Source organism: Antedon mediterranea, chromosome 3 (assembly GCF_964355755.1).
Source record: "Antedon mediterranea chromosome 3, ecAntMedi1.1, whole genome shotgun sequence".
Lineage (NCBI taxonomy): Eukaryota > Metazoa > Echinodermata > Crinoidea > Comatulida > Antedonidae > Antedon > Antedon mediterranea.
Genome location: NC_092672.1, coordinates 10,260,445 through 10,281,573, shown reverse-complemented (window position 1 = coordinate 10,281,573; position 21,129 = coordinate 10,260,445). Strand labels below are relative to the sequence as shown.

General features: G+C 31.5%; 3 protein-coding genes and 2 long non-coding RNA genes across 5 annotated transcripts in view; 1 reads left to right on the top strand and 4 right to left on the bottom strand.

Annotated features, from left to right (window-relative positions):
* LOC140044836 (uncharacterized) overlaps positions 1 to 2,597 on the bottom strand; it is a 12,030-nt gene extending 9,433 nt beyond the window's left edge. The window contains exons 1-3 of the mRNA XM_072089517.1: positions 2,401 to 2,597; positions 1,405 to 1,581; positions 363 to 506 (exon numbers count right to left, since the gene is read on the bottom strand). Coding sequence (XP_071945618.1) covers positions 363 to 506; positions 1,405 to 1,581; positions 2,401 to 2,494 — 415 coding nt within the window. The 5' untranslated portion in view covers positions 2,495 to 2,597. The remainder of the gene's footprint in view (positions 1 to 362; positions 507 to 1,404; positions 1,582 to 2,400) is intronic.
* LOC140044837 (uncharacterized) overlaps positions 1 to 21,129 on the top strand; it is a 24,698-nt gene extending 3,569 nt beyond the window's left edge. Inside the window, exon 3 of the long non-coding RNA XR_011844496.1 lies at positions 20,905 to 21,129. This is a non-coding gene — a long non-coding RNA (uncharacterized lncRNA). The remainder of the gene's footprint in view (positions 1 to 20,904) is intronic.
* Positions 3,931 to 8,044, bottom strand: LOC140043545 (uncharacterized). The gene is made up of 9 exons (XM_072088070.1): positions 7,816 to 8,044; positions 7,491 to 7,613; positions 7,136 to 7,225; positions 6,862 to 6,999; positions 6,163 to 6,273; positions 5,719 to 5,829; positions 4,887 to 4,988; positions 4,285 to 4,395; positions 3,931 to 4,171 (listed from the first exon to the last, which is right to left on the bottom strand). The coding sequence occupies exons 1-9, from the start codon at positions 7,901 to 7,903 to the stop codon at positions 4,146 to 4,148; spliced, it is 900 nt and encodes a 299-aa protein (XP_071944171.1). The 5' UTR covers positions 7,904 to 8,044; the 3' UTR covers positions 3,931 to 4,145.
* LOC140043544 (uncharacterized) lies at positions 8,564 to 12,499 on the bottom strand. Its single transcript, XM_072088069.1, has 6 exons — positions 12,311 to 12,499; positions 11,272 to 11,400; positions 10,272 to 10,340; positions 9,939 to 10,064; positions 9,642 to 9,740; positions 8,564 to 8,927 (listed from the first exon to the last, which is right to left on the bottom strand). The coding sequence occupies exons 1-6, from the start codon at positions 12,375 to 12,377 to the stop codon at positions 8,902 to 8,904; spliced, it is 516 nt and encodes a 171-aa protein (XP_071944170.1). The 5' UTR covers positions 12,378 to 12,499; the 3' UTR covers positions 8,564 to 8,901.
* Positions 13,315 to 14,782, bottom strand: LOC140043543 (uncharacterized). Its single transcript, XR_011844311.1, has 3 exons — positions 14,395 to 14,782; positions 13,942 to 14,115; positions 13,315 to 13,398 (listed from the first exon to the last, which is right to left on the bottom strand). It is a non-coding gene; the product is annotated as an uncharacterized lncRNA (long non-coding RNA).

Sequence of the window (21,129 nt, the reverse complement as noted above, 5' to 3'; positions counted from 1 at the left end):
TACAGCTAACTATAATGTCAGTCGGTTTGTCGGTTGGTTGGTCGGTTGGTAAACACTAACTCAAATTTGAGCACGCGACTGCAGCCATGTATATGGCCTTGTTCTGTATACTGTGCCCTCTTGGAGAACAGTCTTTTACTGAAAAGGTCCCTCAGTATTGAAAAGAAAATAAACTTTATATCAACTTATTTATTTTCATCGTGCAAACCTTCAAACAAAATAGTTATTAAGAATTGTTCTGTGCTCTAGAACTATTATTAATTGTCAATCGAAGAGGTAAACATTTTAACAAACAGGTAGCATGTAATTCATTCATTTAGGCCTACACGATTTTATTTTGCTTCAACTTCTTATATACTGACCTGTTGGGTTAGGTGTGATGTCTCCTCTATAGCAGTTACGTTCATCTGACCCGTCATCGCAGTCTTCCCAATAGTTACAAGCCTGCCCAGAGAGTATGCACTGTCCACTATCACACGTAAATTCCCCAGGTTCACAAGAACGCCCTATACACATTGACAAAACAAACAATAGATTAATATAAAGATTTAAAAAAAATGAAATAACAACTTTAAAACGTTAATGACATGAAAAAAAATGATGATTCAAGGCAATTTAGTGAAAAAAATGGAAATTTGCATTAGTGATAAATAACAATTTTATTTTACACACCCAATGAACTTTTACTTAGGGCCTAATAATTTGATTGAAAGACTTAATCACCAAGGTTAGGGAGTGTTTCTTCATATTTCGAAAAACGTAATCTCATCCGGAAATATAGGTCTTATCTTATAGGTTCAATTTTTGTCTACAATTATATTTTACATAAAGTATGTGAAATATCGTTTACCTATTTTCAAAATTCACATAATATTTAAAAAAAAATGAGGTGTATAAAAAAATAACACAGAAAGTTTAAAAATTGTTAGTATTAGAGAAAACAAAAGAAATTAGAAAGAAATTTGTTACAAACACAAACAAATCATTTTTAAACCATTCATACTGTACTATGTTGTTTTTCTTTACATTAAAAACAATAACCGTCCATACATTATTTTTTATAATGTTCTGTTTAAACAAAATTATTTTCTTTTCTATTTAATAGGCTATATCTATGCACATATGAAAATCTGTATCACCCCTCGATAGATAGAATTAAAGTAGTGTTATTAATTAGTTTTGCATGGATGTTTCCTGGTCTTCCTCAATTCTATAATGCATTCCAGTACTTTGGTTAATTGTTCCTTTCTATTATTTACCACCATTAAAAGGAATTTTATCTAGATTCTGATTTGGTAATTAATGTGAAGAGAGTTGTCTGCACTTGTAATGTTTTAAGAATACCGTAGTCATTATTTGCTTTATAAAACTGTTAGTATATAATAGTATAGTGTATATACTTACATATTTCTTCCGTGAAGTAATACATAGGTAATTCAGTGGTCGTTTCACTCGTATCTAAAGGACATTCGGTCTCATCTGAACTATCGTAGCAATCAGCATCTCTATCGCAAACCCATAAAGACGGTATGCATTCTCCACTGTACCTACATGTATATTCATCTGCATCACATGAAAGTTCTAGAAAATATAACCAAGTTTCAACAGTTTAGGTCTATACAGGGTTGTACTTAAGCCAAAAGAAAGGTTTTATGTTATAGCATATGCTTAAATATTGTTTTATAACTAGGCTTATATAAAATTAATATGGTAATATTTTGTATAGTTGTGTTTTCCGGATCAGGTATACAAATTTGTTTTAAACTCAATGAGATGGTTATAGGCAGTAAACGTAAGTTTAATGTTTCGATCCAAAAACCTAAAAGGAGAGATTAGTATAGATATAGACATCGCTTTATTCATCCATAAATTTGGAAATTACACGCTCGTGATCTGAAGTTAAAGGTTTCCAAAATCACCTTGTGAAATTAATTTTTCAGTTATATGTTTTATTCTAGTATACACTATGACAATGATGTTTTTCTAAAACTCAAAAGGAGAGATGGCTACGCTAGTGATCTCAAGTTAAAGGGTTCCAAAATCATCTTGTGAGATTAACATTTTCTGTTATAAATACTCTCATACACTATGCAAATTCTAACACTCACAATGAGAAGTGGTTTATAGGTTCGTGATTTGAAGTTTAAGGGCGAGACTAATTTTTTTTGTAGCATTTCTCATACAGTAGACTATGCCACTAAAGTTTTTTCTAAAACTCAAACGAGAGATTGTTATGATATAGGCTAGTGATCTAAAGTTTAAGATTTCAAAAACCACCACATGAAATTAACTTTGCTATTAATGTATTCTCATAATACACTGTTACTCTGCGTAGTGTATTTGAATACCGTAAGAATCATCAAACTTACTTTAAATGTGAAAAATAATAATACAACTTACCAGAAAAATACACACTAGAACTTGAAGACGAACCTACACAGGTAACATAATTAATGTGACCAAAAACACCCACCAAGAACAAAATTGAATACATTCTGATAATAGTATTTGGTGGATGCCACTGACTACTAAATGATACTGTAAATGTTGAAATAAAAACTGGTATCCTCTAAAATAATGGATTAACTGGATTTATTATTTTTTGCCAATCCCTCGTTGTGTCCTTCCTATCTGTAATCGTTCTAATAATTAAACAACCACTTGATCCATCTTTTAGGTTCAAGGTAATATTTGTATTAAATATTCTTCTTCTTCAATATGATTTAAGAGTAGAACATCTGTGAAAAAAAGAAAAGTTAATAATGTATAAAGTTCTTTTATTAGGTCTTGCTGTGTTCTATGTAGTAAGTCTGGAGTAACTTCAATTAAGGTATTTTCAATAATATACGCTTTGTAACTTTTATGAGTGTTTATTAGTCGATACGATACGATGCATAACTTTATGAAACGAATTTATGCTGTATTAGCCTGATGTTTTTTTTAATATAGTAAAGTAGGAATTCATTGGGATAAACCCTTTTTTCTGATATCGTTCAGATGGATAGGTATTTGCAACAGTTCTTTCTTTATAATTATAATGAATATTTTATCTGAAATAAAATAATGAGTGAACTATATAACGGTATCAAAGCATACAACACACCTACAGTTATATCTGTGAATTACTGTTTGCAAAACTATGACAACATTATCGAAAACAATGAACATAGTTCATAATGCGTAGTACTGTGGCTCGTGGTTCGTATTCCCCTGGCATGCGGTTGGATACCCGCCAAACAAAATTATAACTTTTGTTGTAATTAATTAATTGATATATTCATTCAACTCCATTCAAATAATTTGTGGTACTGTACTGCCTGTTATTACTAATAAAATAGTGAAAGTAACTGAACGAAAGTATGAAGGGTAGTCTGTTGAGTTTTTTTAATAGTTTCAGTGACCTTTCAGTATTTTATCTTCATCTTTATATAACAAAATAATGATTTTGTATGTTACCATTATTCTTTGCTACTATTTTGTACTTTTCGTCGTATTTGTTTTCACAATAATTCAATTTAATTCTTAGGCAGATAGGCCTATTCTATCACAAAAAAAAAAATTGGTCATTATATTTACAAGGGAGAAACTATCAGCAGTCACTCTACATTTAGGCCCCTATAAAATAAATAGTACAGCATTCCATATCCAAACAATTAACAATGCAAAGAAAAACTACATTAATTTACTTCTTTTCTTTTCGTATTGGTTTATGACCGCACTAACATGTAGCTAAATAAATCAATTAATCAATCAATCGTTTCAAATGCCAAAAATGGAGTTTTTAGAAGCGACTTCAAACTGTCCAATGATGCCAGCATTCTAATGTGTAAAGACTTGGATTGTTTTAGAACCTCTTTAAGCATTAGTGAATGTCCGATCTCTCCACAAATATGAATATAGAAATTCGAATACAAAATACAGAACACAAAATTATGCAGATTACGTTCACTTTATTAGCACTTGAAAGAATTATGACTTGAAAAGTTAAATTGTTCATAAATGTATTAAAAACTATCGTTTAATGATTGCAAATTCAATTATTATGCCTATTACTAAATTTGTATAAATTGAAGAAACTTTGTAATGTTTCGGCATACAGTGACATTAGTAGTTGTGCTACCTAACAAATTGTTCTTCTCATGCTACTATTTTGTGTTTGGATGACCGTTTCCTAAAAAAATGAAAAAAAAATTGGGATTATAAATTAGCCTGTTAAAACTGTATAGTACATACAGTACGTTATTGTACAATATTTGTTATTGTTTTACACATGTTTAACCTTACCCTTTTCACAACGTTTACCATAGTAACCATCCGGGCAATCACAGTAGTATTTGTTTCCGTATCGCAATTTACATTCTCCATTGTTCTGGCAGTCGAGATCATCACAAAGATCTAGTATCAAACGTATATTCATATCTATACTGTAATTTACACCCACCAAAGGTATGATTCCCTTATGACTAAATATCATAAAACGTGTTGAGATTAAATAAAACATGGAAACACAAATTGTAAGATTAGTTGGAAATGATTGGATAAACGATGGATTGAAGAAAAAAATAATCTGGAAATCATCGATAACTATATCTGGTATGTATAACTGAAAGAAGGATAGACACAGTTCTAAAATTGTAACCAACAACACATATCTTCTGATTGGCTAGAAATTATATTTCTTTCTTTTCTTAAAATATAAAGAAATTTTGACTGAAAAAGAAATCTGTTGAAATGTTTACAGCTATTTTATAATTAATATAACCATGTGGACATTTTACAGCCGTTTTAAAATTAATAAAACCATTTTCAGGTGACCTAGTTATAGGTTCGTTTAATTACAGTATATAAAAAAGAAAGAAAAAAAAGTAACTTCAATGTAATCCTACCCTTTTCACAGTTTTTGCCACCATAACCCGTTTCGCATTCACAATGAAATCCTATAAATACTCCATATTCACAGCGTCCATTGTTACCACAGTCGCACAGATCTATCCGTCGTACAGTAGATAAATGATAAGTTGATATAATTAAATAAACCATCGAGCAAAAATGTTGAACATTCGTTGAAATTGATAAAGTTTATATAACTAAAGAGTAGTGAGTTCGCTTTGATTGTTAATTTAATTAAGTCCATAATAACAATAATTACTTCTAATACAATGAAAGTCAAGTTTGAAGATTTAAAATGAATATATAGATTGTAAAATTACAGAAACAGGTTGAGTATGTTAAATCCTGGCCTATTCTGGTGAAGGTTTTTAATTACCAAATTTATGTTACAATAATTCATGCAATCTATGAAATGTACAAATACAGTTACAGTAATATCCATTCATGGATCTTACCAAGGCAATCTAATAACAGGATGCTGAGCTCCGGAGATCAAAATAATTATTATGTGGCTGCGACACGGTCCTTAAAGCTTGGTTCCCACTAGGACGCAACTCATGGGACGTAAGCGCAGCGCAACGTAATCGCAAACGAGTTGACCAATGACAAGCGATAGTTCGGATAAGTCATCGCTTATCAAGTTACTTACGTTGCGCTTACGTCATTCCATTGCGCTTAACAGACACCACGCGTCGCGGAGTTGTATATAGCACTGTACTGTTACAGCAGGTATTTGTCCAAGCCAGACATACAATCAAAGGACTGCTACGAGTTCCAATCTGGGCAAGGCGAGCTCAATATCCTTTTGTTAGATTGACTTGATCTTACCATCATCACAGCGGGGCCCGGCATACCCAGGTGCGCATCGGCAGTAAGGCTTTTTTGTCCAAGAGTTGATTAGACATTCTCCACTATTGTTACAGAACCGATAGCACAGGTCTAAATTGAAATGAATTGTTTTATAGACGTTATAAAGTGTTGGTTAAAAATAAAAAAATGTTTTAAAAATCACGACTTTCTGTCACACAAAAGAAGTAACCAACTATTTCTTGAAGTCCTAATGAATATAGATTGTAGCTTTGTCACTCAAAATAAAACACAATATCGTATTAATCGACATGACTGCTTTGTTACAATGTTACATGGCGTAATGGATTTTTCCGAATGTAAAAAATAGAAAGAAAGTGTTTTATTTACACCAAAGCTGCCTTTAAAACGAATGTAATGTTCAGTAACATGCTAAATTGATATTTAATTAATAATTTATCTTACCATTTTCACAAAGGTCACCGTCATACCCATCTTCGCAGTCGCAATATTGCTCATTTGACCATAACGAAAGTCTACAATCTCCATAATTTTGACATTTAAGCTTACAAAATTCTGAAATTAATGAACACTTATTATAGCATACATGCTTTTTTTTTTAACTTTACGTTTTAGTCGGTCGGTCAGTATATAGACTAACTCAAATGTGCGCATGCGACTGTATATGTATATGGCCTTGTTCCAGTGTAATTTTCAATTATAATTTCAATTCAATTATTACAACTACTACAACCCAGTACATGGAGGATGCATATTTTAAGATCTGTGCAGAGCATGATCTTTAAGCTAATAAGCAACCTTAGACAATAATAATAATTACAATAAACATAAAAGCAGTAAATACACAAATAAGTAAATAAATAAGGCAGTATACAAAAAAAAAATAATTTCATACTTCATAAATTGTATGATACGGTATTATTGATAATAAATAAGCACAGTTACAATCGGTGTGCACTTTGAAGAATCTTGTAATTTATCATTCAATACGAGTAGCTGGGAATTACCCGGTGAACTTGTTCAATAAATACTGAGGGGATAGTGATTAATTTACTATTGGTAATCATTGGCCACATGTGCCTAAAGACATGCAATACAAATAAATAATAATAATAATTGCTTAATTATAAATTGATGACATACCGATGTCACACAATTTTCCTTTGTGTCCGTTGTAACAATCGCATTTAAACTGCTCCTCGTACACCAATTGGATAAAAAAGTTAGTGTTGCAGACTCCAAACCTTCCACAAGGATCTGGGTGGCACGGACCTGGTGCAACTAATACATAAATATGATTCATTAATGTGTTAAGCAACAAAATAAAATGTGGAAATATAGTATGAGTATACTTTAGTATACAAACACATTTTGTCACATTTATGACACATGTAGGCCCACTAACTATAGTACTTACTAGTCGTAGAGTAAATTATTCTGACCGGCGCATCATCTACTGTCACTTCAGGTGTCGTAGAGTAAAATTCTCCAACCTGCGTGCCATAATCTATCATAATATAATTGGTATTGTTTGTACCTGTTAGCAATGAGTGACATAGCAAATGGGAATCATAACATTAGCAGTAATATCAGAATAATTTTCTTTCTTCATCATAGGTAGGCCTACATACATTTCAATTTATATCAATCATCAGTGACGTAAAAGAGAATACCACAACTCAGATATGTTTTCCTACAGTATAATCGAGATATTGACAGCTTATAATCAATAGAACATCACAATAATATATTATAAACAAAGTCATACGTACGTTCTGTACAGTTGCGTTCATCTGACCCATCAGCGCAATCTTCGTCCTTATCACACACGAATAACGAGTCTATACAGTCACGACTAGTTAAACACGTAAACTCATTTTCTCCACAAGGACCATCTCAAATAGAAAAGCCAGAATAGCAATAAATAATATAATATAACATTTTTGAAACATCGTTTTACCTATAGATCGGGTCTGTGAGTACCCGCGTGGTCGAGAGATGATTCTCTGTCGATTGAAGCGTAAATGTGATTATATACAGTGTATTTATACCTTAGTTTGTACCAAAATTACATTCCTCATTGTTAAACAAACTTACCACCTGAATACCAAGAGCTTGAACTTGTCGACGTTCTCACAGGAGAAATGAGAACAAAAACACTGGTCAAGAACATCAATGAATACATATTGATGAATGTATTTGTGGCCTACAGAACTGAATTAGTTGACCGAAAATGTTTAAATAAATGAAACGGTATCATTGATACCTTTTTATCATTACTTGGCCTATCCCTTTTTGTATCCTTCCCTTCTTAAATCGTTTTGATGAAATTAAAAACAGCATAATTGTAATCTCTTAATCCAGGGAAGGTTCAAGGTAATGCACTTTCTTTTAGTTTGAGCAAATAGAATGTTTATAATTGAAGAGTGATATTCGAAGTAGTACTGGCGGCAGTGATACACTACTTCAAAATGTATAGTCATTTCATTTACTGGTGAAACTAGCCTTAAATTTCTCTGGGCTTATTTAAATGTATTCTACTTTAAAACTCTAATGTATTGTTATTACATAATGATCTAAAAATAAAATTGAATAATCGTACTGATATGAGCTTTCATTGATGAAACTATTCATTAATGCTATTTTGCTACTTAATTTTCACTAGCAAACTTTAGTTTGCAGACTGGCTCAAACTTAAACATTATGTTAGCTTGCCAAGTAAACCAGCTGACAAACCTCTTTTTACTTGCTGCTGATGTAACATTATTGTTAAATCTTTACGACCGCATGCAATGTAATTTGATTAGATTTCAAATAAAATATACAAAACACAAATAATGCAGAGATAACTATTGCTTTATTGGAACATATTACAGGTAAACGTACAATTATTTCCCTGTAAAACCTTAACTGCAAGCAAAACATATAGTTTGTTTTTTTTCAAATAGGTTTTTTTTTCCTTTTTTAAGTGAAAATAACTGTCTGTGTTTTCTTTGGAAATTAATGACTTTATTAAAATTACAAAGTTGCATATTCGCAGTATGATTTACTAATGTTTCAATACATCTTTAAACAACAAAATAAAGCTGATGATAACTATATTGAAAAAGTATTTCAGCACGAAAAAGTCATTTTTCATCGGCCGTTTTCCCAACCAACTAACTTTCATTTTCAACTTTGATTCTATCGTGTGTCTGGATGGTCGTTTCCTAAAAAAAACAACAAATGAGATAGTGATTAAATCCCGTTAAAACAGTATGCTACAGTAAATAAAAATAAATGTTTCAATATTCAAAATAAATAATTTTGATCGACCACTTTATACCGGAATTATGGATGAGAGGTGGAAATTATTTGGACATATTTTCACAAAATTAAAACTTTCCAGCAATCGTTGCAATTAAATTTAGTTAAATGGCGTCATGATCAATAAGGACAATAAAATCGTTTGTATCTATTATTGCGCTTACTAAGCATGAGACGTGTGGAAACATTATTTCCATCAAAGGCATATAATGTAAACAAATACACATTTATCTAGTTATCATCGACGCAATTTCTCAAACATGTGGTACCATTTCTACAGTAGCCTGTATTATCCATGATGCCCTTCTACTCTGGATAAATAAGATTGTACATGTGAGTGATTGAAGACGAGTAATGACGAGGTGTGTCTGATCTGATGCTCGGTTAAATAATTCCGGATCATGCGCAGTTAATAATTAATTTTCAACACTGTCAGTTCAAATTAGTAGCAGAAGTAGGCCTACAAGTACACTATTTTTGTGATTTTTCATATTTCAACCTTTCCCTAATTTTCACAACGTTTACCATATCATGTAATCACAGTAGTATTTTCAGGCGAATTTGTTAGGTTTGTTGAGTGTATGGTAGCAAAATTACATTAAAAAACTTTTACCTACCGTTTTCACAGTTTTTACCACTATAACCATCTTCACATTCGCAATAAGTTCTAAAGAATCCAAATTTACATTCTCCATTTTTACCACAGTCACAAAGATCTATATTGTAGATAAATTATTATCGTTCAATATTGCACGTTTGTATATTAAAATAATAGATAGAAAATTTATAGTTTTAATTTACATAATTTTTCTGCATATTTGTATTTTGTTACGTATATGGAATGAACGGTTATATTGTCGCAAATGTGTATACTTTCATTAATATAATAATGAATTAGAAAAAAAGTGACATACCGATATCACAAAACTGTCCTTTATGTCCTTTAAAACAGTCGCATTTGAACTCCCCGTGTAACAGACGAATAAGAAAGTTAGTGTTACATTCTCCAAACGGTCCACAAGGGTTTGGGTTGCACGGATCTGGTTCAATTAATAAATGAACATAATGTTAATATTGTAAGTCTTAATAGCGCCAATGAATGATATGGCTATCAACAACGTTTGTGAAGTTAAAAACGTTATATTTTCTAGCGGTTAATCATAGGCCTACATAAATACTCTAGCTAAATAGTAGGCCTACCTTTTTAAAACGAGTGTTACATTTAAACAATAAGATCGTGTACTAACCAGTTGTAGAGTAATCTCCTCCGGCGGGCGGTGTCGTAAAGAAAAAGTCTCCAACCTGCTGACCGAAATCTATTGTGATATAACTGTTTTTAATTAAATTAAATTCAAATGCAAATATCCACATAAACAGAAAATACAATATGACTATAATATGAAGAAGAAATACAATCATTTACAATTGAGTGTAGTTTTAAAGGCCAGGTACAGGCAAAACATTTCTATTGATCATACATTCCAATAATTATCGATCTATAGTTTCCCCTATGTTTCATAATTTTAGGAATTTTATTTGTGTTACACGAGCTTGTTAAAAATAAGCACTTTCTTATCAGTGGGGGGATAGTTCAAATTACACAATAAAATCTCTATTCTTTTGTACACATATTTTGTAAATAGAGAGGCATTTTAAAAAGCTATGAAAAATAAACGGTGTAGTAAAAAATGTTATTAGATGACTAAATATAAGTAATAAAACTTGAATTTTACATTTCTGGTAATTTTATTCAATTTCAGATTTTTATTTTCATGCTATAGCAAAAATTATCCACTGTATATCCACCATCTTTTTTCACCTTTTAGGGAGTCACCAGACATGTTATTACATTAGGTTTAACCAAATATTGAAAAAAGTCTTCCTGGTTTTTATGGCAGAATTTTGCCAAATTTTATATTTGACCATATTAAGGGAAATTCATGTTTTTTCGTCTAGATTTCTGTTACAAATATTTGATTATGTACAATTAACCAGAGTTTATATTTAAAATTCATGCCTGTATCTGAGCTTTAATATCATTCGGGAAGGCAGAAAGGGGCTACTATTGAACTTATAGGCGAGAGAGAGTGAATGAGGGAAGTGGAGTGGAAAAGCGGTTGTGGCCTTACGTGGTGGTCTACGCTATCAAACATTATGTGACCAAAAAAATTGCGATGTGTCCATATATGGACCATACTTGGGCATATCAATACCATATTTGGGCACATCACACACATTTACACGTACGTGCAGTAGTCATGCAGTTGTATTCATCTGACCCATCAGCGCAATCTTCGTCCTTATCACACACGAATAACGAGTCTATACAGTCACGACTAGTTAAACACGTAAACTCATTTTCCCCACATAGACCATCTAAAATAGAAAAGCCAGTATTATTTGAAATAAAAATTAATAAATATGATTTTTTATTTAAAAAAAGATTGTGTTTTACCCAGACTTGTGAGTAATATCGTATGCATCACTTATTGGCAAAACAAAAAAAACAAAAATAGATAACATCCACTTATAAAATGCCAAACATTTCTTTTGTCAAGTTCAAAATAAAGAATGGTTATGAACAATTTATTACATTAAATTAAATAAATCTAGCCACATTGAAATTAAATATATCAGATCACAGATTGTTATTCCATACATTACTATAGATGTAATCAATTTAGCATCACGTTTATTTGAATTCACCTTTTAAATATCAACAGAAATCAAATTTCTAATATAATAGTATACAAATAATGAATGTTTATGAGTGCAATGGTACAAATAATGGCACGAGGTGAATGATGAACGGTTATATCAACGAGGCAAAGCCGAGTTGATATAACCTTTCATCATTCACCAAGTGCCATTATTTGTACCATTACACGAATACAAAACATTCATTATTTGTTTTATATAACATCTAAATAACAAACAAAAATGTTTCAAAAAGTACTATTTAACGATCGTTGAATAGTGCGTACTATTGCACGCCATGTGACCCACATTCGTCCAATCAAATGACAGGAATTTATATAGGTGTTATATAATATATTTTATGAATGTTATATACAATGTACACCAAGAAGTTTGAGTTATAAAACGTTTGTAAAAAAAGAAAATTAAATTCAAGAACCCACCCTATTCTGTTCACCTAGGTTATGATTGCCCTACTGATTATTATTGTTATTATTAGTGGTGGTGTTATTACTATTATTATTATATACGGGTATTTATACATTAGGAATGTGCAAAATCAAATTCCTAATGTTTGTTAAAAACTTACCACCAGATGCAGAGCTTGAACTTGAAGGAAGGAGAACAAACACACTCAAAAATAACAATGTATACATATTGATGAATACGCTATTATGGAAGAACTGAATTGTGTACAAATAAGAATTCAATACCGCAAGTGTTAAAATTCTGTCATCTATATACACGCCTGTATATTACGAACCGGTCATAGTAATACCGGTAACTTCGAGATTATTTATTTGCCTATCCCTTTGTGTGTCCTTCCCGTCTTTAATCGTTCTAATAATATTATATTATTATAGTATATTATATATTATCTTTTAATCTAAGCAACGCTCAAGGTAATACATTTTCATTACATTCTTTTTGTTTTCAGCAAGTGAAATCGAATATTCTTTAGTATAATTCAAGTTATATTAGTAGTAGCCGTAGGCAACCGTGACTTAAACATGATGAAAGATTCGCAGGCAATCCATTGATGAAAACTATTCATGAATGCGCGCTTATTCCAGTGGTCGAATAGTTAGGACATCTGCATATTAAGCAGAAGGTCCGGGTTTGAATCTCGGTTGGAGAAACTTTTTCTCATTCTCACAGATTTCCTCATCTTATCGTTTCAAATCAATTAATTACATTTCAGTATATCACCGGGCGGTTTAGAAATAATTTTCATGCCTGTTTTGTTTATATATATAAAAGTATCTATCCGAAGATCCCGCTTCGTGAATAAAAATACTGGTGACAGTGGCTTATGCAAATAATACACATTCCAAAGTTGAGTTTTTTCTTGATATTTTAAATAATTAAATTATGTTAAACAATAGATCACAGTCTTTTACTTATGATTGCATTTTATTCATTTAAGAGTGTTTTTGTTTATTTATTTAGATGCTATAATGACCAAAACACGGTATGTTACTGACTTTAAGTTATTAAATGATTTTAAATAAATATTGAGACATTGATTTTGGAAAATTATTACTTTAAAATATGTTAAAAGATTAACACAAGCATATACAAACACATTATTTGCCTACATATAGAATTAAGAAACAATGCACAAAATGAAGCTTATCGATGGCGCCAAACTTGACTTGATGACTTGGCGAATATTTTCTAATATGGAAGAAAAGAATTATTTATTTGGATTCTTAAGATAATTAATCAATTTTGTTGATACAATAAAGTATAGGCCTATGCCTACAGTAAAAACATTCATGTCATTTGGTTGGACCATTGTGTGTCCCACTATAAAACACAAATGCCTTATCAATCTTGCGCATGCTCCGTGAAATACCATCAGTTGTCGGTAAAACAGATGAAAGATGAAAGGTCATATAATCTTTCATCTTTCACCTCTTGCAATATTTGTACCATCACGCTCATAAATATCCATTATTTGTACATAATAAGATTATATACATACAGTACGCTACAGTAACTATCTTTAGCAACAAAAAAATATAAAGAATAGACCTAGTAGGACAATAATTGTCCAGCCCTGCCGTTCATTAATTGCCGCTTGGTAGCTATTGTACACGAGCAGATTGATATAATTATGCGTCTACATTCGTGCGCAATTCAGTCCAGCGGACTGTTAGACCAAATTATTCATCTCCATTTAGAATAGCAAAAATAGAGCCGCACTACAGAACTTACAATGTTATATTACTGGTGATTCAAAGTATTACCCAAGGAAATTTGCACTACCGGGGGAACACTTGATCTCATCTGAATTATCGCGGCAGTCTTGGATCCAATCACAAACACGCGTAGACGGTATACATTCACCACTTGTTTTACAGCTAAATTGGTCAGCTTCACATGGAAGTGCTAAAATAGAAACGTCAAAGTAAGCTTCTAGAGTCTGTAGGAAAATGTAATAGCTTCTGTATGGCATCAGAGTATACAGATATCAATTTAAAAAAAAATAAATAAAAAAAAAATTTGAGTAATGGCTATTTCTGGCCGACGATTGTCGCGAACGAAAATGTCAATTGGTCCTATATTACATTGTCTCGTCCAGTGCACACTTTGGCCAATACGTACAGATGCAGGGGCTGCCATAACATTTTCATATTATTTGTAAACAAAACACACAAAAAAACTTACCAGTTACACTAGAGCTTAAATGATGAACGAGAACTACAATTCTCGTCAGGAACAAAATTGAATACATATTGGTATTTAGTGGATGCCACTGAAGTGTTGGTGAGAAGACAAGCTGTTGGATTTTCAATATAAAAATAGAACATACCCTGTTGCGATATCGGTTATTTTTAAAAACAGTGAAGCAGAACAACGATCGTAGTGTGAACTATGTCTTATTCAAACTGCTGCTACATGTTTAAGAGGCACTGCAATAGTTTATTTCGTAGAAATATGCAATACAAACGCTAACACTGCGAATTTTATCGTTCTTTCCAGCTGTTTATGTTGTTTTGTTTAATGCATAATATTTACATAAATAATTAAGGGATTTGCTAGATTCCTAGGAACAGAATTCAAGTGATTTGATCAATGCACTTTCCATCAATGGATAATCTGTCGCTTGTCATTGGTCAACTCGCTTGGGTTGCGCAACGTCCTAGTGGTAAGAGATGTCATGTCATCACGTCAGGACGAGTTAAAAGTCTTGTTAATTCCGTCAATTATAAATAAAACGCAATAACAACGCCATAATAACAACTTGAATCACCGTAAAGCTTGGTTCCCACTAGAACGTAACGCAAGGACGTAAACGCAACGCAAGCATTTTAACCAATGACAAGCGAAGTTATAGACAGTTAGCAATCACAAGCGAATAAGCCATCGCTTGTGATTGGTCAATTCACTTTCGTTGCGTTACGTCCTTGTGTTGCGTCGCTAGTGGGAACCACGCTTAAAAGCGATGGAATCATGTAGTGTAACAACTCAACGTTTAAACAAGGTATTTTTTTTGCGTAAAACATTAATATTTGTGTTAAAAACATTTTAATTGACATAGGGTTTGGAAAAAATGGAAAGAATCTCCCACTGATAAGAAAGTGAAAAATGAAATAATAAATAAATATAAAGATGATAAAAAAAATATGAAAAAGGGGAAACTATATACCGATTATGGGAGTATGATTAAATATATTTGATGCAACACTAAAAAAAAACGGCAACGGATATTATTTAATACAGCTAGACTCATTTCTAGATTATTTTTAGAAGTCAGTTAGAATCTATTTAGTGTGTGACAGCTGCAGAATCGAATGAAAAAGAGAAAAACGGCATATGTAAAATTGTATTTTACGTTGCGATTATACGATTAAAGGCCTATTCAAAATTAGTATGCATGTTTTCTATTATTTATATTACTAGAGGGTGAGCTCGCTTCGCTCGCTCCCCCTCTAGGAAGTGTAGACGATGGTTCTCGGAATGATAATGTTCTCCTTATACATTTTCTGTCGGTTACCATTATTGAAAATGCTTGACATTCGTAAAACTAAACTACTTTGTTTCACAGTGTTTTAGATGATTAATAACATTTTAAAGTATAGTTTTTATTGTTTGGTAGGGCCCTTTGGAGAGGCGGAGGTCATTTGAGGGAGGTGCTTATTCGAGGGATATATGTTAAATTTTTTAGTTTTAATAATATGGTAACATTTATAATCAAATGAAATCCTCTAATACAGTAGATATGAAAAGTGGTAAAAAAGAATAACAAATGCTTGGTAAATTTTGTAGATAACAGTGCGGTGAATTCTACTACAAATAGTATAATTGTGTTATTATAAATATGTGGATGGACGTTTATTGGATAGTTGGGTTGGGGGGGGGGGGTAATTATTCAAAGTGATGTTTTATTGGAGAGGCGTTTATTCAAATGAATACCATCCTAATAATTATTAATACATTATTTAATTTAATCATCTTTTGAAACTGCCGTAACAGAGTGGGCCCAAGAAAGAAGACATTACAGCTTGCAACATGGGCAGACATCTCGGTCCTAACGGGACACAGGAAGATAGCCTACAGTTATTCCTGCAAGCTTCTCAATAAAACTCAGCTATCGGGATTTCACTCGAAAAATGTCTTATCATCAAATCTCCCTATGTAATTTTATAATACTATTCCCCACAATATATTCTGATTCTTTATGACGTATATTTAATTTGATCTTTATTAATTTGCAGTATAATTTAACTACTGTACCTTCACACACGCGTGGTGTTTTAAAATAAACAAAAAACTGAAATGGCTATGACTCCTACTATCTGATTTTTTTTCGTCTTCCAAAGGGACACTGTATTGATTGATGGAAAGTGCCTGTTTCCAGTCACCTTTAGGGTCAAATCTATTATTTTAACTGCTCCCTTTTGTTTAAAAGAGAGAAAATATTTGAAACCAGGTCGTTTCAAGGTGAACTTATCTTAAACCCGGAAATTACTTTGACCGGGAAGAATTGAAATTGAGAGGAAAATCTAATGTTGAAATCATAAATGTTGTTAAAAAACTCTTTATAATATCTTCCTAAGATATAAATATGGAACAATAGCGTCGGCGTGCACACTAATGTTATCAAATCTACGTTTCGCGGTACATCTCGGATAGATAAGGTAGGTATCCAAGGCGGAGATTTGTACCGAAGTTTTTGCATTGTGCTCGCCTATGTCAGAATTAACCATAATTTATATATAGATTTACAATTTATAGTTCAAAGCAACAACAAGTAGGCAATAAATTATTTTAATAACTGTCATGTAAAACAACAATTTTAAAATTTAAATTGTTTATTGTATTTTAAAAAGTATTCAGGCCTAATATTTTACAATGTAGATTTTGTCTACTCTTTTCACTAAGGTCAATACCCATCTACGCAATCGCAGGTAAGGGTTTTTTGACCAAAATAATAATATTATTATTTCAAAAGTATGCAGTTAGTGCATAATGCAAGCGAAATTAATATATTTTGTTCATATCGGATAAAAGACAATACATGTATAAATAATGTGTATACTGTCGAAAACAATGACACTGATTTCCAAATATTTATTATCTTTGACCAAAAATGTAATGGAAAAAAAAAATTCCCGAAAAAGTTAGTTTTATTCGGGTTTTCTATGGAATAACAATTCGAATTCTGATTAATTTTGATGTTTTGAGGGGGAAATACACCGTACAATAATTAATTAGTATTATGCTAAACGATATTTATGATGACATTTTATCAACTTAATAGTTTTTGACCATACCACGATATGGCTTGTTAAGTTTCTCAAATAAATATTATATAAATAATATAATAAACATTCAAACACAAAATAAACAATAATAATTTATTATAAGCTAATTATTTTGTTTTCTCTTTTATGGCGTTAATCACCAAGTATTCATTTCATCTTCCACAGATCAATACATCAATAATTCTTAATCACGATTAAGACGTTGGAAAATTAATATTTTAGATTAGGTTTTTAAATAATACAAGCAAAATACACATTATTATAGGCCTACATAAATAAGAAACTTAATAAGATAGGATAACAAAAAATACATTTAAGAAAGACTACACCACATCATGATTTTTGATAACGTACATGTGTGTTGTTGATCAGATAACATCCAAACAAATTTAATCTTTATTCCAAAGTTGTCCAAAGAATGTTTCCTAAAAAGAAAACAAAAACTCCGTTGTTTATTTGAATTGAATTGAATGTAAGATAATGCAATTCTTGTCAAAGTACTTTTATAGACATTGTTCAATATAAACTAATTAGTAAACATCTATAATAATAATACAAAATACAATCACATTATTATAGGCCTATATACATTGATTTAAGAAACACTACACCACATCATGCTTGTTGATAACATTATATCGTTGATCAGATAACATCCATTTTAATATTATTTTTTTTATTTGTTCTATAAAAGTAATCAAAATATGCACATTTTCCATACAATTAGCTTCATAATTAAATATTTTCAATACAAGTTGGGTAGCAGTGGGTAATACATTATGTATGCTTTCATTTGATATCATACAGTTTGTCCATTGGCATTTTAAAGAATAATTTAACCTGAAAATGTGTTTTTTGGTCATTTTTGGGTCAAAGGTCAGTAAAAGCATTTCCGGTCATTTTCTCGCTAAAAGCTGTGTTAGACCGAATATAAATATTTATATTTTGAACAATTTGACACCAAAACCAAATCTGTACGACAAGTGGTTGTCGAGATATAAGAACCACACATTTTTAACCTTTGACCCCGGTTTTGGGCATGTTCGCCTCGGATAGCAAATTTGGCACATATCCCATGTCGTTCCTTGGGGTCAAATTATCCTATAACAGTTGAGATAATCTCTCCTAAATTAATTGCATACAAATCTGACCCAGGTCCTAGACTAAAAAAGAAAACAGAATCCGTTGTTTATTTGAAATTTTAAGATGATAATCCAATTCTTTTCAAACAATATGAACTAGTTAGTAGGCCTAAACACTTATATTAATAACCAATAGCCATAACATCGGCACTGTTTCAAGATTCTTTTTTGCTAGTTATGTTTAGGTAACAATAAATATTTCCTAAAATTGGAGGACTAGTTCTGTATAAATTGCGAACATATTGAACAGCGCTTGGTGCACCATTCGATTTACCGCATACACATGCGCAAATATTATAACTAACCTTATTTTAAATATGGGATTAATGTCATGACCCAACATAATCAGAGTATACATAGAGCACAATAGTAACTTACAAGTTAAACATTTGTTCAATACACATGATGCAGTTAATTAAGGATCAACATTGGTATCACTATGAGATCTGTCGTTGTCAACATAAGTTAAAGGCACAATCTCCATGTCTACAAAGCACTGTATTGAAGATGGTACGCATGAGTAAAGCATTTCACAGAAAACATGATCAGGATATTTACATGGAACTTCTATAAAAACAAAAGTCAAAGCTTCTAGATTGTGTAGGAATAATTCAGTATTTGCTGTTATGAGTCAATTAATAACCTTATTATTTTTTACACTATTAATAAAATACGGTATGCCAGATTGGTTGTGTGTTTGAATGTGCGAGTTTTTCCCCCATTGAGATGATTTTATTCCAGATTTTAATTTGTAATTTTACACAAACCTATATTTATATTATTTGTAAAATAGTAACAAACAATACTTACTAGGCCAAGGTGTTATCCTAAAAGAATTTGATGGATGAATGACAACCAAAACGCTCACCAAGAACAACATTGAATACATATTGATAATAATATATAGATGACACTGAATTGTAAGAAATACTCTGGTCCGTTTATAAAATACCTTCTATTATTATAAAATAGCATGAACTTGTTGCGATATCGGTTATTCTGAAGCAGAGCGAGCGTCCTGAACTGTGTCGCTTTTCAAACTGTTGCCATATGATTTGAGTCAGCGTAAAATAAAACTGGCTAATTATAATTGTGTAGATATATGCAAGATTTCACTGTTTTGAACTCCACAGTTACTTATTATTTTAATTGAATCACGAAACTGTTTGTTTTGTATTTCAAAATATTAATAATTTATGTGGGCCTATTATGGCTTGTATACTGTAGCATTGAGCTCAGAAAAACGGGCATTAGGCCTATTGTTTTAATATATTTGTCATGTAAAACACCAATTATAAATTAAAAAGGCATTGTGTTCCAGTTGAATTTTATTGTAATAACCTTTCTAGCTAGTGTAGTCATTAGGTAGGCTTTTTAACCTGCCTTTGTATTTATAATTATATCTTTCAGTATTATACAAAGTGTATTCACTTGTTCACAAAAAAAAAGTAATGGTATAGAAATCTAGTAAACGTTTTAAAAATATCATTTTATAATGTGTATAATTAGTTAATGTCATCAACGAGAGTTGCAAAGGGCCAATTTACACAGACGAGCAGTAACGGTGGTGGGTATGCGGTAATCATAAGCGGAAACCGACTGGCTTGTCCAATTTACACAGCACGCGGAAATTAGGTGTTTCATTTGAATGTCTCCAGACTAGTACAGAAGTCTACACCAGGCATATACCTGGTTTTAGCGGGTCAGTATACTAGTCATCAACACTTGTTGCCTAATAAAATCCCAAATGTTTCTTTTCTTTACATTATCCTTACTTCAATACAATCAGTCACGTCATAGTATTTTTTTTCTAGATAATAAAAATTCCGAAACTAGGCTAATTACGGAACTTGTATTTATTATCCTCTTGGACTCGACGAACGCACAAAAAAAAGTTGTTGATATATATGACGTCACATCAGTCGTTGATTGGCCAGAATCGAAAATGTTGACAAAATAGAATATTTCTACCATGAGCGGATTTTTCGTTCGTTCTCCTCGTTAACCATGTGAATGGTTATAGAAATAACATAGATTCTATATGTTTGTTTTCCGCTTACCATTACCACTTATCGTCACCGTTCGTCTATGTAAATTGGCCTTAAGAGTCATTCTATTAGATTAGATGACACTGGAGTATTGTTGGTAAGAAAATAAAATGTTGAAATTGGAACCAGTATATTTCTGCTTTTACAAGAGTTATTATGTTTTGCCTATCTCTGTTTGTGTTCTTCTAATGGAGTAATCCTTGTTATCTCTTTATCTAGTGTAAAGACAGACACTATGACGAAAAACCTGATTTTACCATAATTAGCTGGTGGAACATCAACATGGAAAATAGAAAACTTTTAAAAACGATGGTTGCTATAGAGTGGTTGGTTGTTCTGGGTTCCAGACGGAGTTTTGACTAAATGTTAGTAAAAAGTATTTTAGACAAAAATCGAAACGCCGACTGGTGGACTAACATAACAAAAAAAGACAATAATATAGAC

Excerpts from the sequence above, each read along its gene's own strand:
- LOC140043545 (XM_072088070.1), bottom strand. The coding sequence starts at position 7,903 with ATGTATTCATTGATGTTCTTGACCAGTGTTTTTGTTCTCATTTCTCCT. Across the intron at positions 5,830-6,162 it reads CGGTGACCTTTGTGAAAATG|ACCTGTGCTATCGGTTCTGT; the intron begins GTAAGATAAATT and ends ATTTCAATTTAG. Across the intron at positions 4,172-4,284 it reads TGGTAAACGTTGTGAAAAGG|GAAACGGTCATCCAAACACA; the intron begins GTAAGGTTAAAC and ends TCATTTTTTTAG.
- LOC140043544 (XM_072088069.1), bottom strand. The coding sequence starts at position 12,377 with ATGTATACATTGTTATTTTTGAGTGTGTTTGTTCTCCTTCCTTCAAGT. Across the intron at positions 11,401-12,310 it reads TTCAAGCTCTGCATCTGGTG|ATGGTCTATGTGGGGAAAAT; the intron begins GTAAGTTTTTAA and ends TTTCTATTTTAG. Across the intron at positions 10,065-10,271 it reads AGGAGATTACTCTACAACTG|ATCCGTGCAACCCAAACCCT; the intron begins GTTAGTACACGA and ends TAATTGAACCAG.